The following is an 18,018-nucleotide window of genomic DNA, read 5'->3' on the forward strand; positions in this document are numbered from 1 at the left end:
AGGGAGGACCACTGCGGCAGCTCGAGTCCAAATCTGGGGCTCGTGGGGCGCCACCATCGAAGAGAACGGGTGTCGATAAACCGTAGCCCCTCATCACCACTGGAAATTGAACAGGTCATTGTCCTGGGGTGTCGCACGGCATCGCGCCACAATCAACGCAGAAACAAGTATGTCGTCGAAGAGGGGATAACCAGCTGGTGTGATCTTCAACTGCGCTTGAATGATGGGTTGAGTACGAACTTCAGGCCGTCGTGCGGGTGTGAACGTTGCGTAGAGCGTAGTCTTCTCTGGGGATGCGTAGCACTGAATTCAAGCAACGACGTTGGATCTGTTTAGGGCTTCGGTCCAAATAGATAGATGGCTTGACCGACCTTACACTCGATAGGCTTGCTGCCGTCCCAATACAACTTATGGCGAACGAATTGCCAGGCCCATGAACGCTGAGTAATTGCACGTATAAGAACAAGGGATGTAGAGGGCATTGTTGACTTACAGACATGGGTGACCCCCTCTTCTGCATTGCTTCGCTCAGCTTGTAGTGTTTCCCTCGAATGCTAAGAGTCGCAGGAGACTTGGATATACCCATCCTACATAGAATGTGAGTGAAGTACTGGACCCTGTATTCAATCAATCGAACTGACTCGAACTCAGCAACATGGTCACCGTATTCATTCGCCCCTCGTCTAACCGTCGTAATGTGGACTAACGGGTTGAAGCAGTCCACATCGACTGAGATGTGGTATTGTGGTCGAGTATCCTGCGATTCGGGAGGGGGCACGAGAATCATACAGTTATGGCCAAAGGGTGAAAATGTATACAACACGGGTCCGGTCGGTATCCTTGCCTCAACGTACCTAGTAACCAAGCAGGTTCAAGTAATTGTCAGCCCTCTCAATTGACGGGAGGACTCACCCTGGGGGGTTCTCTGACGGTGTGGGGGACGGTGGCCGGGCTAGATTTACACGAGAAGCAGATCCCTCTGAAGATTGTGTAGGTGTGCGACTAGTAGTCCTTGTGATCGGCGCCGGCGGTTCGGCGTATAACTGCGCGGGATTCCATGACAATACCAAAGACCCTGTATCGGTGGTATGCACGGTCGAACTTGGTGGCGGCAGGGGTAGCGATTGGTGATCTTCCACAACAGGTTGCCGAGGTATTATTACAGAGTCTTCGGGGGCGGTAATGGGTTCATGAGCGACCGATGTGTAACTTGTGGGATCGCGATGAGCTGGTCAAGGAGTTGAGATAAGATAGCGCGATTATAGTACTCACTCGGGTGGTGGAACATTGAAGATGGACATTGCTTTCAGTGCCCTGCGAGGTTAAAATAGCTACTTATATACGGCCGAAAACTCGCCATCAACCTAGATTGTGAGTCACACGGTGGTGGATACACTGCTATGGCGAATTGATGCTGTGCAGCCTCACCTTGATCATGCAAGAGACCCGTGTGAGCAAGCAGCTTTGTGGTTACGAAGTGCACTGATACGATAGAGGTTTAAGCTATGCATCATCATCTACCCCACAACCCTTTGCTCACAATCCTAACCAGCGCACAACCGTACGACACGCACCTATGATAGCCAAGTGTAGATCGTAGACGGATTTAAAGTATATATGCTGGACCTTGGCATGTACGCGACTTTTTTGTGGTACCATTGAATGCACTTCAACGTGCGCACTAAAGGCAGTTATAGGGCCGCCTTGCCTCAGCTGAAACTTGGCTCTTCACGGCTGTTGAGACATGTGTGATCCGACCTTGACGGATCCGCCAGGTCGATAACAAAGCGATACTTAGATTATCCGAGGCGGCGAAGGTGCATTCATCCATGCCATTGTTTGTTAGACCACTATATTGATCCCGCCTAACTGCTGATATTGCGGCACCGGTAACCGACAACCTTCTACAGCGCGACCGAAGGCCGGCGGGTTCTAGCCTTGCGAGGATACACGGAGTTGTAGAAGTTGCTCTAACACAATTGGCAGATGACAAGGTCGCCACGGAGTATGCAGGTCTACCGTAGACTTACGTACACCGTCTCGCGGGCGACTTCCTGCGCTTTTTGTTGGCCTTCGTTAATACTACTATACGCACCTATTCAGTGGCAGGGGCGCAGAACCGAAGCCACTGTTCCTTCTTGGACCTCTCCGGATCACTTTGGAAGGAACTTGTCTGGCATGATCGCCGCGCGCTTGGAGAGCCCATGGGGATTCGAAGTAGATGGGTCCGAAGGACCGCAAGCCACCGTGTCGGGAACGGCGGGAAGCAGCAAGTAAACCGCGCCGTGGTATTGGTCGCGACAAAGAGTTTAACAAGTTGGGCAAGCCAATAGCTTGACAAACAAACAACCATCAATACATCTTCCATGTACCGCCCACGATTCCCGAGTCGGTCGGTATTCGCTTTCGAGTTAATGAGGGATAATTATCATACGATAGCGAGTTTAGAGAATAAAAGAAAAAAGACACGCTTGTAGATAGCCTCATAGCTCGCATCAAGCTTACATTGCATCTAAATCATGCCCCTTGGCCATACGGAGATCCCCGCCTATGCAACTCAACTAGAAAATATGAAGTACGAGCTTCTGCTACTCGGTGGTAATCGGGAAGTTGGCATGTTCTTTTCCTTTAATTATGGTCTGTGTCAACCCGTCTACCCAACGCTTTCGTCCGAGATGAATACTAGACGTACTTACTTGCTACCGCGACGAGGCTACTAGATGGCGGCCCGTATAGTAAGGTACCGTAAGCAAACCACAATGCCCTATTGCAGCGTTCGACCCCACAGCTCCCTGCATCGGAGATAGGATCTCAGCCTAGCGCACATCGATACGTAAATTCCTCTTTCGCGCCCTTCCGTGCCCCAGTTACGTCGGTATTCGGCGAATAGACATACGATTTCGGTCTATCGGTTTATTCAAAGCCATTCCATCGTGTCCATGTATACGCACATGCGTGCTATTTCTGTAGACTAGATAACATCCTAGGATGCACGATGCGTCTCAGCTCATATGATTGTAACTCCCAAGCTATATATCATATGACTGACTCCGAGAATACGGCACGCCACAGCAGATATATGGACATGGCGCGATTACGCGCCCCTCTCATGTCCAGTGGAAAGTTCTACGCATCCTAAACAAGCTGACAGTCCACCAAAAAACATCGTTTACCTAACGTGAACTCCGTCGGAAGCCTCCCAAACCTGAAAGCGTCCTGGCGGGGTTGGGCTGCCCATAAGTCAAGTCGCTGATGAAATAGTCTTTCGGCATGTAGCCCACGGTCATCTAACCAACATCACAGGTCAGACCTCCCAAATAGAGTTAAATGCGTGTGCCCGGAGAGATTACCTATGTTATTGGCCCCGCAAGTCAAACGCGAAAAATACAAGGACCAAGTAGAACAAACGAATGATCATGCGCGTTAACGGAGGCGGCGCATTTCGCAGGAACTAGCGGCCCGTGTTCCTCATAGAAAACATACGGGTTGTAGGGGAGTCATGGCCTCTGTTAACACGGTCGAGCTTATCGGACAAACTGTGTGTTTTCCGAGGCGCGGCGTCAGGATAGCACGGACGACAGGAGCTTCTGTAGATCAGGGAAACAACTTCCGGTTCAAGGCCTGTGGAGGCCCTTGGGTCGCACTTGGATGAGAAAGAATGGGACGATGGGAATTCCAGAAACTGTCCTTCCGCACGGACCGATTAACGATGCGATGGGTGGGATAAAGATACGGCGTATGGTCATGTCGAACAGAAGAGTGCTGAATGGATTTGATCAAACGAGCTGAGGTGGTGTCCCCGATGGGTGTTAAGATGGAGAATCAGTCGACTGACGTATATGTATTCTTTTATTGAGTCCAAAGCGAGAAACAATGCAAAGGGACGGATAGTGTGGCCGTTCAATAGAGTTTTACACCCGCCGGATGGTCTCAACAGCATAAATCCAATAGGCAAGGCTAGGGTGGCTGAGTGATGAAAGTGGACTGGTACGCCACCACCCGAGGAGCCTTGAAAACTGGTGTTTATTGCCCAGGATGAGTATAATGCGGGGTTGATGAGAAAGTACATCCCCCTAGTCGAGTTGAGCCTATCGTCGTTTAGTTCTATTGGTCGGTCGCTTCCTCGCTGCCTTCCCACCGGCTCGCTCAGCCTTCTCGGTCCTGCGCGCGCGCTGTTTCATCTTTTGCGCTTTGCGGGCGGCATTGGTCTCGTATTTAATACTCTTGGGTCTGGCTTTGGATGTCGTAGATTGTGCGGTGGATGGGGTACGGTGCTTGTGGCCGAGGTGAGGGACAGGTTGGACCCGAGAAGTCCGCTCGGCGGTAGAACTGGTATGCCCCCGAGAGGACGGGGCATTCGGGGAAGAAGGTTGTGGCTTCGAAGGACCGTGAATGATCTCTGTCGGGTCGAAGTCGTCGACTATGGTAACGGTAGCCACAACCTCCTCTCCCTCGTACTCGGCTTCTTCATCTTCCTTCACGCGTGAGATTCCATCCCAATCGTCATCATCATCGTCTGCATAAGCAACATCAGTGCCCACGCACGACCAAGGAGATAAAGCCGTGAAGACGCGTGGAATATGACGGACTTAATCACCTTGCATGCCCCCATATGCTTTCTCTACTTGTGCTGCATTGGCGGCGGCTTGTTCACGCAAGGCTTTTCGTTGCTAAGAGGGGATAAGCAGTGTTCAGTGTGGAGAAAAATCATCGCTTGTACGACCGAGTCTCACTTCTCTCCTCGCTTCAAGGTGCTGCTGCTTCTCTCTTTCGATGGCCTTCTGTCGCGCAGCGGTCTGCTTTGCGAGCTTGCGTTTATGGAAACCTGTCAGAAATTCTCTACAGGGCGAATGCAAGGAGATGAGGCGACGGTCGATCAGCAGCGACGGGGACGCACCTTCTTGCTTCCTCGTCGAAAGTGACCTCCTTTGGCTGTTGTGCGCGATGTCGCTTCTTTGCAGCGATTGCATGATGGGACTTGGTGAGGGTGGCGATGTTGGTGGAAGGAGCCATTAATGCCGGTGATTAAATTTAGCAGGGGTATCTGGCAAGCGCGTGTTTGGTGCTATTTGGGTGTAGTATTATAGATCTGAGATATATAATAATTATATAATATATATATATCTGGGAGGGGTTGTGAGTTGAGGACCACCATCATGAACGCTCTTTATAATGGCCCTCAGCCAACCGTCCACTCGTTCAGTCCCCCGCCCTCGACCATGTTCCCTCCGCACCACCACCATGTCCCCCACCAGATGCACCTTTTCCCCCACAATCCGTACTCCCCGTCCCCGCCCCCGCCCCCCATCGCGCACAAAGTATGGATCCTCGACTGCAAGTCCTGCGGCTCGTTTCTAACTAACAGAGGGATGAAGGTACGTGCTCGCCCGCTCATTGCACGCCTTTCCTGATTTTTGTTTCACATTTAGGCGGTACTTCTGCTGAGGCCGAATGTGTCCCTGTACTCGTCGGATGCCTTGCCGGTGAACTGTTCGGCGTACACCTCCAACCCCGACGTCTTGCGCCCGGCATCCCCTTGCCAGCCCTCCACATCCTCGCAGCCATCGCGTACGTGTGAATGCCTAACCCAGACATTGTGTTGCCATGGGTGTGGTACCAGCGTCGGCTACATGATCGTGATCCCCGTGAGTACCCCACGGTTAATTACCTCCAAGAAATTCACGCTCATTGGACCATGCCAAAGTGCACTCGCTGCACCTCTTCGATCACTGCGACGAACCGTGCAACAAACGGACATCGCTTCGTCTTCCATTCCAGCGAAATCGTTGGCACCGAGCGGCATTATATAGAGGACGAGCCAGGCGTGATCCCCTATGACCCCTATATCCCCTTTGTGACCTCGCAACCTCCATCTACTTCAACGCCTATCCGCCCAGGCCATTTGCCCCCTGTGTCGCCCGAGCGTAGCGAGCCTTCTATCGCCTACCCCTCACCACCACCTTCTGCTCACGAATCATCCCCATCTCCATTCCGCTTCCATTCCCCCCACGCATCTGCCACACTGGAGAACCCACACGCATCAGTTCCTTCTCAGTTCGCCTACGCAGTACCTCCACCACCGTTCGTGATGCCGTACAATCACCCCGGACATGTGTCTACCGAGAGTAAAGATACCCCAATGCCTTCGCGCAAACTTAATGTTGGAGACGTACTCTTCTGGCATCATCTGGCACGGCATGGCGAGATTCCCGGTGTCATGGAAGACAAGCGTGCGAGGCGTGCTAGCAGCGCATGTGACGACCATCGGGAGGATGGGGCTAGGGTTTCTGAGCTGGGAGTCAAGCTCTCCTCGCGGGGAAAGAAGATGATCTTCTTCGATCGATGAAGACACTCATCAAAACCATTCACCTCGCTATCCTCACGATAACAATGTAAATGAACGTATCACGCAACCACAATACCTTGAACGTCATCAAGCACGCCTATATCCCTCCCGTTGCCCGGAAACTGATAACTCCTGTACAGTATCTGTTGAGAACTCGCGACTTTGTTTTCCATTTTCTCTCTGACTTATTACCCGCTTGTATCATATCCATCGGTTCCACGGTCGTCTTCCGGGAACAAGTTGATACCATCTGCATCCTTTCTATGCATACCCTCGATTCGGATGTATATAATTTTTTCCAACCTTGCCCCTTACGTCCTCTTCTTCACGCTTCCCCCATCACCTACGTTCACCCACTAGCATCCAAATATCCAGCCGTCTTCATCCCCATTCTGCCGCCCCCGTCCCAGAGACACTCGTACATTTGTAGTTCTTCACATGCACTCTCCTTCCTTGCCCGGCATTCCGTCTATATCCCCGACGCGCCCAGTCACCCTCCTTCGCCTTCTATCTCTCATTCGCATTCACCCATCCCTGAAGGCTTGACGCACCACACCTTCTGGAAACGATTTCGTCTCCCGCGTACCACCATTTAGCCCCTAGGGTATATACCAACCGGATCGTACCCCAAGTACAGGAACAACTCCCATATGTAGGATATTGTAGCATTAGGTGTGATACGGCAGAATATAACGTTGTACATTCAAACGAAGCCACAGAATGAGATGAACCCACGCGTTATATATCGCGCTTCGGATGTTGGCCCGCTTGGTGAAAGGATAACCTTTTTTGAATTAGGGGGAAAACAGGGGCCCATTTATGAAGCTTCGCACAGCACCGGTAGCGTAGCGAACCATATCATAGATCACCAGAGTATCATGACTCCCAATCATGATGTTGATGCGTGCTACGGGGTAGCACTTCGGGGACAGCGAGCTTCGAAGCGATTGTCTTTCCACGAACTGGAATGGGTTTGCGGCTGCTGCTCCAAGGAGGAAGTATTCCCTGAAGGATCAAATCACATATGCATCCTCGGGAGCAGAATTAACGTGTCGTATATTCTGACAGATACGGCAAGTGGGAAATCAGAAGTTATTCTTCCCCATGGGACAAGGTTATACGTTTGGCGCCGAATGTCGGCGTGGTAGTATTGAGGGGCCTCCCATCGGAGGTAGCATCATGCTTTCTTCGGGCTTGGGGCATGTTGATGGAGGCTGATACATGACATGGTTCCAACCAAGGTATGAAATGCAGGATGCTACACCGTGTTCCATTACCCCAAGGCGTGTGTAGCACACGGAACCTTGAACTTAGCATGCTGTTGAGGGTGGCCATCAGGCAAAGCTGAGCCGTGCCACAAATCCAAGCTTATACGGTTCCTGGAATGAGGGCCACGTTCGAAGTAGAATATCTACTAATATCGATTCCTCATGGCAGGCTTAACTGAGGTCCTTGCTCGTTTAACAATCAAGGAATTCAAGGTTTCCAGGGAATGTGAAATACCAACATGTGGTCTTCTAGTAGCAGTGCTGTGCTTTGCCACCATCGAACAACAAGTGAATTCAGCGTCGTGACAACATCAGCCAGCCACTATCTCAGGAAACGAGGGATCAAGGAGACCTTTCACCTTTAAAAGGTTTTTTGATCATCATGTTACTGTCTTCGTTAAACACGTTGATGAAACGGTTGTGCTCAGCATTGTACTTGCGTGATCAACTTTCTGCAAGCACGACTATCAATCAGTCATCAAATCATATCAACAAACTATGCATGAGTAGGGATTGTGGATTTACAGGTATTCGCCGTAAATAATTCCTAGATATGATCGAGCTCGAGTTAGTGAACGATCGGCGATCGAGGAGTGATGGAATCGAGATGGGCTGACATACACGTTCAGGTTAAAGGGGTCACCGCTATTATACATGGCAAACTGGGGTTGGAGCTCGACATCAGAACACGTACGGGAGAAGGGGAGAGCACACGGGAGAAGCTGGGTGGACGAGGTTGGTGATAGGGCGAAGCAGCCGGAGACCGGAGAGTCACTCAAGAGTTCACCAGCATGATCATCTCGTTATATCGTCGCGAATGTGAAAAGTCTTCGATGTTGGGACGGACAGTACGCCACCGATAGTCGTTGGTCACTGCTTATCGCTGTGGGTTGTTCATGATTTCAAAAACCACCGACATTGTAGAAACTGATGGAAGGAAGGCATTCAGATAGGTAGCCAATCCTTGATATCGATGGTGATTTCTGGTGGGAAGCCATTTGATGACGGGAATCAGTGAGAATGGGAAGCTCGCACTTTCGACAGGTAGAGAATCCGAGGCCGTAAGTCAACCATAAATGGTGACCCCATGACGACTCGTGAATACTGCATCCGCGTCGCGTGAATACGAACCTGGCGGTGTAAATGGAAACTGGTGTGAATGTTTACCACTAGGGTTATATATATAGCGCCCTCTCACCATTCAGCATTGTACACACCCCTACATAGAGTCGGAAATAGCGCTAGCGCTTCGAGTCGCTGATTTAGAGCAAGATGGAAGCTAGACGCCACGCACGCTGAATTTGAGTACCTAGGACCTTGAAAGGTGGCTGAGAACTTATCAATATGGAATGCTGTCGGCGTATAGCAGACAGCGGGCGCGATACCGAAAGCAAGTTCCGTGCAGAGCGCCCCGGTCCGAGACTAACTTAGGAGGCTATTTTAACCTATCCAAGTCTGAGCGCCGCCGCATCTATCAGATCATTAACGTGGAGTAACGGACTACATATATGTCGGCCGAGGCAACCTACTATCAACGGTTCTATCACCGTCAAGCTGTATTTTAACGCCAACACCAGCAGGAACACACGCCTGTCCAAACTCCTTCTCCAAGGCGATCTTGACAGCCATTCCAGAGCAATGCATAGGAAGAATGTAAGTTGGAGAGGGTGTCAAGGAACGCGATAGAAAGTCAACAGTAGGCTGGATGCGATTTGCGAATTCTGGGCCGGCGAGATGCAAACCCCCAATGATCTATATGGACCAGGTCAGCAGCGGCGTTCGATTATCGATTAGAATGCTGTTTGGAATGAAACAAGCGTTACTGACCATGTATATTGGGCGGTGAAAGCTGTTGACAGCGTCTTTCATCACGTTTACGATGCCTGAATGGGAACAGCTGTAGACATCTGTTGAGTGACGTGACCTCGTTGTAGACTTCGAATGCCCTTACGCGCTGAAAATCACTAGACCTTTCCCCGCAATGTCAATAACAAGGTAACGCTCATCCATAATGTGCTGTGCCCGCCCCAATTAAATCGATGCTCCACGGTGATAAGGGGGGCTCTATGTACCTGTTCTGGGTCCCAAGCACCGGTCTCATCGTTCCACCGCAGGCCTCCCATAATCCCCTTCTCATATGGAGTGACCCGAGGAACAACGCCGCTGACCCATACCGTCCCATCGGCAACTGTGTGAGCTACGTGTTGCTTTTCCAGACGCCCCCCTTGATCTTGAATCTCTTGGAACGTTGGATCTCTGGGCAGTGCACATAGAACTTTGTCGAACTTCGGGCCTGGGGCTATGCCTCTCAGACTTGGCCGACTAGGATGGACATCAACGATACATGGAGACGTAAACCCGTTGTTCTCCCTCGCTTTACGGTGGTGTTCAAGGAAAGTCAGTAAACCCCCAGTATGGTCGCTGTGCCAATGGGAGACGACCACACGATCGATTATATGCACTGGAATATGCATGTTTTTGAGGTTCCGTAAAAGGGACGAAGCATCTGGACCTGTGTCAAACAGTGTATAATGTGGCCTCTTGTCCTTCACTTGAGTTTCCTATACAACAGACATGGGTGGAGAGAAAGCAGTTGACGAGGATGCTTACGATAAGAACAGCGAAACCATGAGCCCCTAAACAAATCAATTAAGTAGGTAGATGGAATATATTCAGAAAGATCTCAATACCACAACAAAACGTATTGAAATCCAAAATCGGGACACCAGTAACCCCGTCGATGGGTAGTGTGTGTTCAGCTAGATGTGTTGATAATTCCTGGGTGAATCCTGGGGGGAGTCTAGTCATCCTATACGCAAGGTAAGTCAGTTCCTCAATGTTATAGATTATGTGAAAGGGTGAATACCATTCAATGCAATCATCCACGAGGAAAGTGATGGTAGCATTGTCGATGGTTTGTAGTAGATGTAGCTGCATGTTAGCTTCACTGCGTAAATGGAGGGAATGGGGCGATGTAATCATACCGCATCGCCCCTTTAATATGCCCCCCGTGCTATGCTTTACAGCTTCTCGGAATTACGGAACGTTTAGCTTCACGCCAGGTCTTTCTAAAGCCGTATTAAAAAAAAACGGTCCTATGGTCCTATGAAACATTTGACAATTAAGATCGTCTCTATGTACGTTGCCTGCGGATACATTGTTAGTGATACTTCCATTGACAACTAGTGATGGTTGACGTACGCCATGCCGCCGTAAGCCATGGCGGCGCCTGATTCTGCAAGTTTTCGTTGCCTGAACGCCTGATTTGATTGCTGTTAGGAATGCGGTGTAAAATAAATTCGAGAGACGCACCTTGCGATACTTAGTCCTCTCATATGTGACGAGGCCAACTACAATGAGGGCAATGACAGAGATACCCGCAAAGACGCCAAGACCAATTGGAAGAACTGATAATTTCTGACCGGGAAGAGCAAATTGTTGGGAACCGTCTGTAGGAGAAGACTCAGCCGCAGCTGCCGTGCCCGTGCCCGATGACGACGTCTCGGTAGCAGCAGCAGATGTAGCAGACCCGTCAGCAGCGCTGGTGCCGCCTGGAGCTATAGATACTGATACAGCGCTTGTGGAAGTAGCGCCACTTGCTCCTGAAGAGGATTCCGAAACGGACACCGAGCCGGAGCCAGACGCTGACGAAGTTGTCGCAGCTGAAGCTGAAGCAACAGAACCGGTGGAAACAGCGGTAGCTGCTATGGATGTGACCCCCTAGATCCACATCATCGTTGTTAACACAGATCAGTGAGACATGTAGGAGATCATACATTGACCGAGATAGCCGGGTTCTGGGCATTTGCACTCGACGTCGAGACAGCAGAAGAAGTGGAGTCAATAGCCACGCTCGTGGCGGAATTCGTCACTGAGGATGCTGCAACGGTGCCGGAGATGGAAGTGGTAGAAGCAGCCGCGTTGGAAGACGATGAGACCGAATCGGTCGATGATGTGGCTGCTGTGGCTGCTGCTGTGGTAGATGATGTCCCAGACGGAGCCCCGCCGTTATTGTTCTGTGGAGAAGCAGTATCCATTGTGATAGAACACTTCTTGACCTCCTCCACGGCAGGTTGACCATTCTGGTCGGTGATCGGTGTGAGGGTAATGATACAAGTCTCAGTCATTGTGCCAGCCACACTGAAATGGAATTCACGTCTCTGTAAGGCTTATAGAATCAAGCAAGCACGCACGTCTCTGCCTTATTAACCGTCATCACAGTAGTTGGTGGGCCGGTGGTCTGTCTACCCAGGATGGTCGGACGAGCATGGATTTGTACGGAAAGCATGCAAAAGCATTGCAAGAGAACGAGTGCGAGCATTTGACGGCGGATAGGAAAGAACATGGCGAATTGTATATGCTTGAAGATGGGCGAATTGGCAAAAGAACGTTGAGCCCGATTCCTGCGGTTTCTCGACGTGTACAGCGGGAGACCTCTGGACGAAGTTGAAGAAATAAAAGATTGGAAGTGCCTCCAGGGCGGAGGAGGGCGATAAGAAAGGAGGAGGACGAGGAGGAGAAAGGCAAGAAATGCAATGACCGTTGCCAAAGCGAAACTCCCACAAAGCCTGTTCCATCATATAACACCGGGTCCAGACAGTATATTCAAGCTCAGATTCACACACAGTGCAGGCACAACCACACTCCGACAAGGATGCCGTCCTGGCGACCAACTGGCGACAATCCAGTTGGTTACCTCAATCAAAACCTGCATCACCACCGACCGACCACTCGCACTCTGGAACACAGTCTCGCCACAGAGGCATCACTGCGCAAATCGCATCGAGGCTTCCCAGTTTTGAATGTTGATGATGCGCTCAGACAATTGTCCGACCAAGCAGGGTCTCTGGTCAACACTAATGACTGTAACAAACCTTTCTGTCAGTGTGAGTATGAAAACAACGTTGCCACGGCATTTGCGTGAAATACCAAGGCCAAAGTGTTTCGATTGTCAAAGGCAGGAACCGCGTGCTGGGCGCATCACATCTATCCATCATGACCCATATCTACCGCTCTGTAAGCCTTGCCATCCTGATACCGCCGAGTGTCATGCGAAATGAGCTCGCGAAGACTGTCGACCGCCTCTGCAATCCCCTGTGCGCCCCATCTCTCGAACACCATCGACAAACACACATTAATCACAACGGAGACCAGCAGGTCCATACGACCCACAAACGGGAGTGGCATCAGCTCCAGGACGACAGTTATCAGTTGCGGTGGATACAATAACACTAGCATGTTAAATGCCGTCAGTGTGATTAACGAGAGCATGAGCCAGCCTAGACACACAAAGTCAATATAGCTACTCGGGGATCGCAGTCATTTACGAAGCGTACCGTTTGTGAACATGGGCTTGCGGTATGGCGGACCAATGCTGAACACGGCAGCAACGAGGATGTACTGGAAACACGAAACCAAAAATAGGGCTGAGTTTTCGAAATTGGTTGCTTCTAGCTTGTCCCCAACAGTAGGGGTATCAGTTGTAGGTGGGCTATACCTGTTCACGAGTTACTATATAGACTCCAAAATCCCGCACGAACGGCGTACCATTCCTTCCTTCGAACCCAGAAGAATGCCCAGAGTTGTACAGCGCTTGTTATGACAATTTGCCCAATAATACTTGAGAGCACCTTGGTGGATACGAGATTCGCAGTGGGGCGCTTGTGATGGATGAAAGGATACGGTAGAGTGCGTCCCACTAACTCGAAGGGTCAGCCCGAAGGTTTATAGCACTATCAAGCAGACCCGACTCACTGGTAACAGCGACGGGGATGATGATAAACAGATCGATGTACAGGAACTTCGATCGCCGCGAGGGTCAGTCAATGGAGCTGAACCAGCAGAGCGGATACTCACCTGGAAATCGCCCAAGGAGGATGCAAACGAGTAAAGCAGCGTAATCGTCGTAAATTGGATAAGCGAGTACAGCGCCCTGTGTCATAGTCATCGCTTCGCGCCCTTCAACGACGGGAGAAGGGGCACTTACATGTATTTAAAGCAGCTGAAGCTTGTTACAAGCGCTGCACGGCCCTCCTTGATGACTTCCAATACACATCCAATATCGGGCGTACTGCTTGTAAATGGGGCAGCAACACTGGCTTCTGCTTCAGATAGCGAGATCCCAACGTCCGCGGCTTTCAGAGCGGCGCAATCATTCGCGCCATCACCGCACATAAGGACGGTATACCCAAGCATCTGCAGTCGCTCGACGATTTCGTTTTTCTCGTCTGGCGACATCCGTGCGAAGATTTGTGCTTTGACGAGCATCTAAGAGCGATTGTCTATATCAATTCTATAATTGTATAGACTGAGATAGCTACCCTTTGTAGCGTCTCGAGGGGTGCGTAGTTGATCATCCATCTGAAAACGTCTCCAGTAACAGCCAGAGAATAGTCCTGGGTTTCGTTATTATCGTCTTCGACAGCCTGGTGTGGGGGCGGGTCCAACGGTTTTAGACTGTAGTCATCGAGTAGCCACTGTGGATCATCCATGCATGACCATTGTAGCTTGGACGCTGGAGTTGTTGCATTGCCTACGACGTATGTGTGCTTAGAATTGCAATCAAAGTAAGACGAAGGGAGGCCACTAACCTAGGAGGAAGACAGGGAAGAAGACATTTGCTGTTTGGTTGATCAAACTGCATTCTCGAGCGACGCTAACGGCGGTGAGTGGGTTATCGCCAGTTATCATCCGGCATGCCAAATGCGCCGAGCGTAGGGCCTGTATAGCAGGTGCCGTCCCGCGCTTAATCTTGTTCTCGAAGATAATCAAACCAAGGAACTGCAAACCGGTCTCCACTTGATCACTGAAGGAATGATGTCAGACGCTGGCATGGAAGGGCGGAAGAATAAGGTACCGTTTCATCAACTGAGCTTTACGCCACGAGAGTCCTTCGATGCTTCTCCCGGCAATTGCGATCACTCGGTATCCGCGCTTAGTGTAGTACGATAAGAGGTCACCATAGTCCTGCGGGACTGTCCGAATATCAGCATGCTGGGTGCTAAACGGAGGAGAATACACGTACATGTATCCGGATCGCATATCTGGCTCATCACTTCCGGAGCACCCTTGACGTATATCTCCATAGAGGAACTCTTTAACCGCTTGACCACGACGCTCATTCTTCGAAGGGACGAGACGAACTCGAAAGTACGGATAACACCCAATTCCAAGAAATGTGCATGCTAAGTCGAAACGGGTCTGAGAATATGTCAAATTTCTCAGGGATACAAACACTAACCTTAGCCCCTCCTTTCAAGGCATCCTCCAGTCTGAATTGGCCACTACCGGGAGGGCGAACCACAGTTTGAACCAAAGATGTTTGCTCGATAATAGCACCGGAGCGGGCCTTGATGACACCTGTTCCTCCAGCAGTTCCTTCATCAAGCGTCCATTTCGTGAACTCGAACATCTTCACATCCAGAGGATCCCCAATAATTTCGCCGTCCACCATCTTCAACGAGTGACATGTAGCCATTGCATGCAAGAACGACGCCTTGTCTCTGCTGGGAGATAGATCGTATATATCTTCAAAGAGTTCGCCAAATCGTTGGACGTTACGATCGAGTCCCCGAACACCCAGAATGTCGAGGCCGTCTTCCGTGAGTGTCCCTGTCTTGTCAAAGCAACAGACGTTAATCTTGCCAGCAACGTTCACCCTGCTGGGTGCGATGCAGAAAATGCCGAGTTTTCGAAGGCGGCTGATGGCGAAGCTGGTGCCGATGGAAAGAGTAGCAGGCAACGCAGGAGGGACAACCACAGTGATTAGGTCAAGGGCTCGAATGACTATGGTGTGCCATTTGACCTAGATTCATAATATATCAGGTACGCAATGTTGGTAAAACAACCTCCTGTACTCACGCCCAACTTTACAAACTGCACGGCACTGGCACAAAACCCTAATCCAGCAATCCCGGCTAGAACACCAATGAACCTCATCGAGTCACGATAAAACTTGAATCCTATTGGCTTGGGGAACAGCATCGATCGCACCAATGCCCCTTTGGTGGTATTGAACCCTAAGACGAGTGAGTTTCTAGTAAAGAGTCATAACTTGTGTTCTTACCGGTACGAGTGACCACAGCAAGGGCAGGTTTGGTATATCCGCCGTCGCCCAGACCACCACGAATCCTGATGACGCGAGTACCGGAGTACAGAAAACCCTTTGCCATTTCGGCGGTAACATCATCGACATCCTTCCACCGCGCGATCTCCTCGTCTTTCAGAGTGGTCTTGCTCACCGGGACACTCTCACCAGTCAACATGCTTTCGTTTATAATGGCGTCACCACATAACAGGAACATGTCGGCAGGAAAGGTGTGAAACTGAGATTGGGAAAGATTGACGATGTCGCCTGGGACCAAGTCACTAGAACTTTGTTCCAACCCTTGGGAGAAGTTGACGTACAGTAAATTTTAGAAATGCGTGCAACTCACAAATACCATCGACGAATACATCTGTTTTGCAGACAAATCTGGACATGGCGCGCATTCGGGCGATAGTCTGCAAAAGGGAAAGAACCTCAGCAAGAAGTTCAAACAAATGCGATTGATGGCCTTGAACTTACTTTCCGGGTGTCAATCAAGGTTGTGATGATACTGAGCGAAGATATCAAAGCAATACAGAAAGCGTAATAATAATAATCGTCCAAAGACCAGAGGATAATGCTGGCAATTTGAAATACATAAAAAGGATGTATGATCTTGGAGATGTAAGACACTGGTCCAAATCTGATAGGGATGGAGGAACGTACTTCGTCCACTAACAGGCTGAGCGATGATTTGCCTTCGATGTCGATCTCGTTTTTGCCGAAAAGAGTTAGCCTTTGCCTTCGTACAGGTTCGGTAAGCCCATTGGTAACAGATGACTGGCCAGTCCAAGAAGGGTCCTTCCAATTCCTGCGAATGAATTGAGAATCTTCCATTGCCTACAGGACGAATGTACCCACTTTATCATAACAAAGAGACCTGTTCGAGGGTCGAGCGCAAATCGGGTGTACCGATAGTCGACTACGGTGAGCTTCCCTAGGGGTCCAACGACAGGTTTTGGCGTTGAACCATCGGGCAAACGTCCGTCAGAACTCAAGTCTACACGTTCAGGAAATACGGTGCTGATGTCGTAGGGGTAGATTAGCGTCCGCAGCGGACACATCGCAATGTCTCCGTGTGCTGACTTCGTCGAAGGCTCAAATTACAGTCGAGGAATCCGATCCTAAGCCACATACCTCTATCACAACAAAGCCTTCCTTCGCATCTTTGAAAGCCTTTTCCTTGGCCACCCAGCGTAGCCAAAATCGAGGGAACCAGTGTCCCAGGAGAGCCAAAAGACCTAGACTCACAAAGCATCCAAAATACCACAAACGGTGTCGTATTGATGGTGTCTCAAACCCTATAAAGCGGACATTGCTATCTTCATCGGCAAGGTATATAGTCTGTCGACTGGGTGGCCCCGGGGGAGGTGGTTCAAGGGATTCAAATGGTATGTCTATATCAATACGTGCTTCGCCGCCGAATATTGGATCGTTGGTGAGCAAAGGGAGTAGTGCACCTGGGTTAGAGCCTGGTTCGAAGTCACGTCTCATACTGTTGGTGACGGAGACGTTGTCGTCCAGCTCATCAGACACGTCGGAGAAGTCGTCTCCAGAAGTATAGCCCCAGCGTTCCTCCTCCTCGTCTCCATCAGTGTCAACAGCATAATCTGAGCCAGCGTCAGAGCGGCGACTCCGCCTTGAGATGGAAGAACGCTGCGAAATGGATGGGCGCCGTGGGTGGTGTGCTTCGGGCGCATTACGGCCAAAGAAGCTCGCGAAGTTGTCGAACACATTTGCGCGGGACGTTGATTTCCTCTTGCGAGGCCCTGGCCTGAGCGAGCGACGCTCTCCTAGGTCCCCTGCCTCCGACCCGCTGTCCACATCATCCCCCTCTCCATCTTGAGTTTGCTGAGAGACTTGACTGTCGCTGTCCTTGCTCGACCGCCTGCTTACCGCCCTCCGCGACGAGGCAGAACTAAGCCGTCGACTCCTTGACCGGTCGTCGCTGCTTCGTCGGCGATCTAGATTGGGCATTCTTGACACACTGCTCGGATTGACTGAATGCCCCGGGCCAGCAAACATGGCTCCTTCCCCATCCTCTCCATAAATGGTGCTGTACTGCGAGTCTCGCCTGGATCGTCTGCTATTTGCAAGTGCTTCTGTGATGTCTATGGCGGATGCTCCTTCTGTGTAGTCGTGAGATTTGTGCGCATTGCTGGTAGAGGGCATAAACGTGTGGTCGACGGTCTGCAAATTGACTGCGAAAATTTGGAGTCGACTTGGATATCTAACCCATGATACTGGGCGCTTAATCGATCAACTACCCGCCGGTACGGTACTTCTTAGATTCACAACCTACCACTGGTCAGGAAGCT

The 18,018-nt window shown here is 50.6% G+C and overlaps 6 protein-coding genes across 6 annotated transcripts; 1 reads left to right on the forward strand and 5 right to left on the reverse strand.

The window, feature by feature from the left end:
- Positions 1–93: 93 nt before the first annotated feature.
- PC9H_007795 (uncharacterized protein) lies at positions 94–1,301 on the reverse strand (the record flags this gene model as incomplete). The annotated part of the gene is made up of 6 exons (XM_036777321.1): positions 94–303; positions 372–440; positions 494–587; positions 642–854; positions 913–1,209; positions 1,273–1,301. 6 exons carry the CDS (start codon positions 1,299–1,301, stop codon positions 94–96), a joined length of 912 nt encoding a protein of 303 aa, XP_036630941.1.
- Positions 1,302–4,088: 2,787 nt separating this feature from the next.
- PC9H_007796 (uncharacterized protein) lies at positions 4,089–5,013 on the reverse strand (the record flags this gene model as incomplete). The annotated part of the gene is made up of 4 exons (XM_036777322.1): positions 4,089–4,516; positions 4,598–4,670; positions 4,734–4,839; positions 4,898–5,013. The coding sequence occupies 4 exons, from the start codon at positions 5,011–5,013 to the stop codon at positions 4,089–4,091; spliced, it is 723 nt and encodes a 240-aa protein (XP_036630942.1).
- A 143-nt stretch (positions 5,014–5,156) lies between these two features.
- Positions 5,157–6,346, forward strand: PC9H_007797 (uncharacterized protein; the record flags this gene model as incomplete). Its single annotated transcript, XM_036777323.1, has 3 exons — positions 5,157–5,375; positions 5,430–5,645; positions 5,705–6,346. 3 exons carry the CDS (start codon positions 5,157–5,159, stop codon positions 6,344–6,346), a joined length of 1,077 nt encoding a protein of 358 aa, XP_036630943.1.
- Positions 6,347–9,114: 2,768 nt separating this feature from the next.
- PC9H_007798 (uncharacterized protein) lies at positions 9,115–10,551 on the reverse strand (the record flags this gene model as incomplete). Its single annotated transcript, XM_036777324.1, has 7 exons — positions 9,115–9,366; positions 9,442–9,511; positions 9,566–9,630; positions 9,687–10,175; positions 10,225–10,250; positions 10,305–10,423; positions 10,481–10,551. The coding sequence occupies 7 exons, from the start codon at positions 10,549–10,551 to the stop codon at positions 9,115–9,117; spliced, it is 1,092 nt and encodes a 363-aa protein (XP_036630944.1).
- Positions 10,552–10,747: 196 nt separating this feature from the next.
- On the reverse strand, positions 10,748–11,959 carry PC9H_007799 (uncharacterized protein; the record flags this gene model as incomplete). The annotated part of the gene is made up of 5 exons (XM_036777325.1): positions 10,748–10,760; positions 10,816–10,874; positions 10,927–11,334; positions 11,391–11,754; positions 11,808–11,959. 5 exons carry the CDS (start codon positions 11,957–11,959, stop codon positions 10,748–10,750), a joined length of 996 nt encoding a protein of 331 aa, XP_036630945.1.
- A 641-nt stretch (positions 11,960–12,600) lies between these two features.
- PC9H_007800 (uncharacterized protein) lies at positions 12,601–17,872 on the reverse strand (the record flags this gene model as incomplete). Its single annotated transcript, XM_036777326.1, has 18 exons — positions 12,601–12,893; positions 12,951–13,111; positions 13,162–13,312; positions 13,369–13,414; positions 13,471–13,546; positions 13,601–13,881; positions 13,935–14,146; positions 14,205–14,419; positions 14,471–14,588; positions 14,639–14,798; positions 14,855–15,418; positions 15,475–15,632; positions 15,680–16,000; positions 16,050–16,116; positions 16,181–16,315; positions 16,367–16,511; positions 16,562–16,785; positions 16,838–17,872. The coding sequence occupies 18 exons, from the start codon at positions 17,870–17,872 to the stop codon at positions 12,601–12,603; spliced, it is 4,362 nt and encodes a 1,453-aa protein (XP_036630946.1).
- Between the last annotated feature and the right edge of the window lie 146 nt (positions 17,873–18,018).

This window comes from Pleurotus ostreatus, assembly GCF_014466165.1.
Source record: "Pleurotus ostreatus strain PC9 chromosome Unknown scaffold_5, whole genome shotgun sequence".
NCBI classification, from domain to species: domain Eukaryota; kingdom Fungi; phylum Basidiomycota; class Agaricomycetes; order Agaricales; family Pleurotaceae; genus Pleurotus; species Pleurotus ostreatus.